Source organism: Cynoglossus semilaevis, chromosome 8 (genome assembly GCF_000523025.1).
Source record: "Cynoglossus semilaevis isolate Cse_v1.0 chromosome 8, Cse_v1.0, whole genome shotgun sequence".
Taxonomy (NCBI): domain Eukaryota; kingdom Metazoa; phylum Chordata; class Actinopteri; order Pleuronectiformes; family Cynoglossidae; genus Cynoglossus; species Cynoglossus semilaevis.
This window is the reverse complement of record NC_024314.1, coordinates 29427391-29432461: the sequence shown is the minus strand read 5'-3', so window position 1 is coordinate 29432461 and position 5071 is coordinate 29427391. Positions and strand designations below refer to the sequence as shown.

Below are 5071 nucleotides of genomic sequence, written 5' to 3'. Positions count from 1 at the left end.
CTCTGATGTTGTTCTCTGTGCAGGTGTAAATTTCTCACCTCGTGGGTCGGGGCCCTCGCGGCCGCTCCTCCACCGACGCAGGGTCCAGCTGCAGCCCACGACCTCCGACCCCCAGGCAGCGGACGGAGCCCTCGCCCCCCCCTCCTGTGGGCAGGCAGCTGTAGTGGAGGACTCCTCTGCTGAAGGCCCAGAGTCCAGCACTCAGGATGATGTGCCCCCTCTTGGTGAGATTCAGCAACAGCACAGGCTGCAGTTGAGGTGCTGGGCCGGGCCACGACCCACTGACCCACAGACCCACTGACCCACAGTGAACTGGGGCTCTGAACTTTATCTGCTGGTTCTGCCCGCAGCTCTGAGGGACGTCAACGTGCTGCTGGACAGAGAAAGGTCAGAGGTCATCGCTTCATCGTCGGGAGGTCAGGACGACTCCACGCCGTTCAACACCGACACACACAACAGCATCGCGGACGTCAATGTGAAGTCCGACAGTGGTCGGTCGGAGGTCAGTGGAGACGGTCTGTGAGGTCATCGTCCGTCCACACTCACGGTCACATTTTTATTAACGAAGCTCATGGACTTCCAGATCGTAACGCTCCCTCCGTCCCCAGGGGGGCAGTAAATCCAGCGGACTTTGCTTCAGCGATCGTCAGAGTCCCATCGACTACATCCTGGTGTACAGGAAGTCCAGCTCCCAGACGGAGAGGAGGGAGGTGTTTGAGCGGAACATCCGAGCGGAGGGTTTACAGACGGAGAAGGAGGTAAAAACAACTCAGAACACTGTTGATTTACTGCAGATCTGACCCTCACTACTGCCACCTACTGGCTGTGACTGACAGGTGTCAGTGAAAGTCTGTTTCCTCCGTAGGCGTCTCTAATCAACAGTGACGTCATCTTTCTAAAGATCCACGCGCCGTGGGAGGTTCTGTGTCGCTACGCGGAGATGATGAACATCCGCATGCCCTTCAGGTGAGACGTGTGGACACGGATGGAATTACACTTTAACCAGACCGAGCTCTGTAATTCTGACTGTACTGTATGAGGTGTAGTCTGTCTGTGTGTTACCTTATACAGTGTTCCCTCTGTGTCGTGGTTCTCCTCAGTAAATCGCAGATTTTCTTTTAATCCTCTTCTTCTTTTTCTTTCGGCTTTGTCCCTTTTTTTTTTCCAGGAGTTGCTTCCTGTCTGTGTTGTTCCTCTAATGACCTCATTCCTGATTCTGTCCATTCTTTGGTCATTCAAATTTGGTCAGTTTTTGAAACATTTTTCTCATACATGTCCCGCACCAAACTAACATACTTCTCTGCCACTCCTGACTGCACCTTCTGATCTTCTCTGTTCTTCTCCATCTGTGGTATGAAACCATACTGTTGTTCACAAATCTGTTTTAATCCGATCTCACGGAATATAAAAAACCTAAACTAAAAGACTTTATAAAATAATGAAACTTAAGAAGGTTTTGTTTTCAAAAATGTGGATTTTGGTTTTGAAATTGATCCAAGTCTCAGACTGGGACCAGAAACCCCCCCCCCCCCGCTGGAAGTTTGGTGACGGTTAAATGCAGTGGTTTTCTGTGTCACTTCTTGTTCCAGGAGGAAAGTCTTCTTCAAACCCCAGCGTCAGCCGTTCCTGAGGAGGTGAGTCTTCTGTCTGAGAGGAACCGACCTCATGATTTGACTTCAGCTGCTTTGACGGAACCGTTTGTCACAGAGTGGAGAAGCACGTCACCAAACTCCGAGGCTGGTTTCCCAGCAGGCCCGTGAAGTTTGACAACAGCTCTGTTCCAGACCTGGAGGGAAACCAGAACTTCACCGCTCCGTTCAGCCGCTCCAGGATCCACCAGTGGGTGTGACCTTCACAGTGACCTCTGACCCCGACACGTGGCTTTGACACATTTGTAACCACACCTTTGTCTCGCTCTAGTTTCATCATCACCAACAGAGAGACTTTTTTCAACAACGCCACAAAGAGTCGCATCGTCCACCACATCCTGCAGAGAGTCCGCTACGAGGACGGCAAGAACAAGATGGGTACGGTTCCTCTCACTCTCTGAGTACTCACAGAGTACTCTCTGAGTACTCACAGAGTACTGTATGGAAATATTCACTGTGAATGGATTGTTGACTCATGTTTTTAATAATTCATCAGGTCATTAGTCAGTAATTAGCATCAGAACACTCTTTATTCTGGCGGAGTTCAAATTCCAACCCAACAGTCGTTGGTACCGATTTCTGCTGATTCTGGTCCTTTCTTCAGCACAAATCTGTACATTCCGAACCAGTCGTCATGAAACAGTTCCTCAGAAACTGCTCTTCAACTTTCTGACAAATAAAAGTTCTGTATGAACTCAACACTGAGCTAACGTTAGCAAAGCACAGCTGGAAAACTTTAGTGCCGCGGTTCTCCCCCCACACTGTGGAGAACCTGATAACGTGTATATTTTTATCTCTACAAACCACTGTATGAGTTGCTGCCACCTAGTGACTGGAGGCTGCTCATCATTCAAGCCTGCTCCTTCAGTGTGATCTTCTTCTGTCCACATGGTGGCGCCCTGTCTTTTGTATTCACACCTGTACTGCTCTGTTCTCTCAGGACTTCACCGTCTCCTGAACAACAACTGCTACGAGGCCGCGTTCCCTCTTCACGAGGTACTTCACATCGCCACGTGTCGACCCGTGTCTTTAACGTCGGACGCTCGTTCATTAAGTTATTAAACTATGAACTAATTAGGAGTTCTGACGAACACAGACTGGACCGGAACTGTTTATGTTTGAAAGAAAAAAAAAGCATCAAATTTATATCGTTACTAGTTCTCATCCAGCCAGTCACTATGACGACGCCCGGCTGGACGCTGGTCTGCACCGTCTGACTGTTGTGTTCATTGGTTGTTTCCAGGGCAGCTACTACAGTCAGAGCTCCAACAGGACGCAGGCTCAGAACCATCGACACCTGCTCTACGAGTGCTGGGCCTGGTGGGGGGTTTGGTACAAACACCAGCCGCTGGACCTGATCAGGTACAAACTCTTGTCCGCTCACTTCCTGTTAGCAGTCTGTTAGCTGAAGCCCGCTCTCCTGTCCCGGTCCTGTGGCAGGACGTACTTTGGGGAGAAGATCGGACTGTACTTCGCCTGGCTGGGCTGGTACACTGGGATGCTGGTCCCTGCTGCGCTGGTCGGCCTCCTGGTCTTCCTCTACGGTGTCTTCACCTTAGACCAGTTCCAGGTCAGGTAAACGCCTGCTTAATGTTCCTGCCTTACAGCACGGAGGTCAGTGGTTTGATCCCTGGCTGTGGATGAACTGGTCACTTTAATCTGAGTGCTAGTTATAAGAGAGTGACGGGTCAAATCCCATTAACTCTCAGCTTCAATGGGTTTTTTAGTCACATGACCACTGGCAGAGAGAGTGACTCTTATCCCCTAGTGGAGCAGCCAGGTACTGTCCTGATGGTGATCTGTTTTTCTTTGGTCCAGTAAAGAGATCTGCCAGGCGACTGACATCATCATGTGCCCCATCTGTGACCAGTACTGCCCCTACCTGAGACTGTCGGACAGCTGCGTCTACGCCAAGGTGAGGCGCTGGACTGACCTCCCTGAGGCATGATGGGGGTTTTCTGCTGTGTGACGGCGTCTCTGTGTCCTCAGGTCACCTATCTCTTTGATAACGGAGCCACTGTGTTCTTCGCCGTCTTCATGGCCGTGTGGGGTGAGTCATGGTCACCAGATACCAGCTGGTTGGTTATCAACCAGCTGCTAACTACAGGACTAGTTTCAGGAGCAGCAGTCAGATCCATTCATCCCACTCCAACGGGACTCCCTGGAGTTCTTTTAGTTGGAGAACGTTAGAGAAAAGACAAGAACAAAGAACAAACACAAACACAAACGTATAGAGAAAAGACAAGAACAAAGAACAAAGAACAAACACAAACGTAAAAATAAGGGAAATGAAGAGAAGAAACTGAAGAAGAAACTTTATTACAAACAAAGGTTTACAGAAATGGTTTAAAAAAAAGAATCTACTCAGTCAGTCAGTTAGTCAGTTAGTAGTTAGTCAGTCAGTCAGTTAGTAGTAGTAGTTAGTTAGTTAGTCAGTTAGTTAGTCAGTCAGTCAGTTAGTAGTAGTAGTTAGTTAGTTAGTCAGTTAGTTAGTTAGTCAGTCAGTTCATTAGTTAGTTAGTCAGTAGTAGTAGTTAGTTAGTTAGTTAGTCAGTTAGTTAGTTAGTCAGTTAGTCAGTCAGTAGTAGTAGTAGTAGTAGTAGTCAGTCAGTTCTTTCAGTCAGTTAGTTAGTCAGTTAGTTAGTTAGTCAGTCAGTTAGTCAGTCAGTTAGTTAGTTAGTTAGTTAGTCAGTCAGTCAGTCAGTTAGTTAGTCACTCAGTTAGTTAGTCTGTTAGTCAGTTAGTTAGTTAGTCAGTCAGTTAGTTAGTCAGTCAGTTAGTTAGTTCTGTCAGTTAGTCAGTCACTCAGTCAGTTAGTTAGTTCTGTCAGTCAGTCAGTCAGTCAGTCAGTCACTCAGTTAGTTAGTCAGTCAGTTAGTTAGTCACTCAGTTAGTCAGTCAGTTAGTTAGTTAGTTAGTTAGTCAGTCAGTTAGTCAGTCAGTTAGTTAGTCCGTCAGTTAGTTAGTTAGTGATGAGAAGTCCTCTTCACTGAACAAGATCCCAGTGAGTGAATGGTCCAAAGGGTGAGAGGCCGTGGGGGTGAGGGTGGGGGTGAGGGTGAGGGTGAGGGTGGGTGACGTCCTCTTCACAGGCTCTAGATGTAACACAGGGGAGACGGCTCTCCTCCCCCACATGGACACTGACCTGGGGGGGGAGGAGAGCTGGGGGACAACAGAAGACGTACTCCGTGAACCGTCTTCACACGTTTATCGTTATGATCTTCATCACCTGACAGGAAAACTAACCCCCCCTCCCCCTTCTCCCCCCTCACCTTTCTCCCCGGGGGCGGGACGTTCGAGGCCCATCAGGATTTTCCTGTTGACTCTCCAGAGTCTGTGTGAGATGAACAGAAGTAAACACAGCTGGAGGGCAAAGGTCATCAGTCCCAGCACGAGTACAGTGTTGGTCACTGTTCAAGGAC

At 48.7% G+C, this 5071-nt stretch overlaps 1 protein-coding gene across 2 annotated transcripts in view; it reads left to right on the top strand.

The window, feature by feature from the left end:
* LOC103383089 (anoctamin-4-like) overlaps positions 1 to 5071 on the top strand; it is a 21076-nt gene that overhangs the window by 4315 nt on the left and 11690 nt on the right. For both annotated transcript variants that reach the window (XM_017034467.2, XM_025058150.1), the window contains exons 4-15: positions 24 to 224; positions 351 to 502; positions 609 to 758; positions 866 to 966; positions 1590 to 1634; positions 1708 to 1839; positions 1921 to 2027; positions 2590 to 2645; positions 2893 to 3011; positions 3090 to 3224; positions 3468 to 3564; positions 3639 to 3699. In XM_017034467.2, the coding sequence (XP_016889956.1) occupies positions 24 to 224; positions 351 to 502; positions 609 to 758; positions 866 to 966; positions 1590 to 1634; positions 1708 to 1839; positions 1921 to 2027; positions 2590 to 2645; positions 2893 to 3011; positions 3090 to 3224; positions 3468 to 3564; positions 3639 to 3699 (1356 nt within the window). The remainder of the gene's footprint in view (positions 1 to 23; positions 225 to 350; positions 503 to 608; positions 759 to 865; positions 967 to 1589; positions 1635 to 1707; positions 1840 to 1920; positions 2028 to 2589; positions 2646 to 2892; positions 3012 to 3089; positions 3225 to 3467; positions 3565 to 3638; positions 3700 to 5071) is intronic.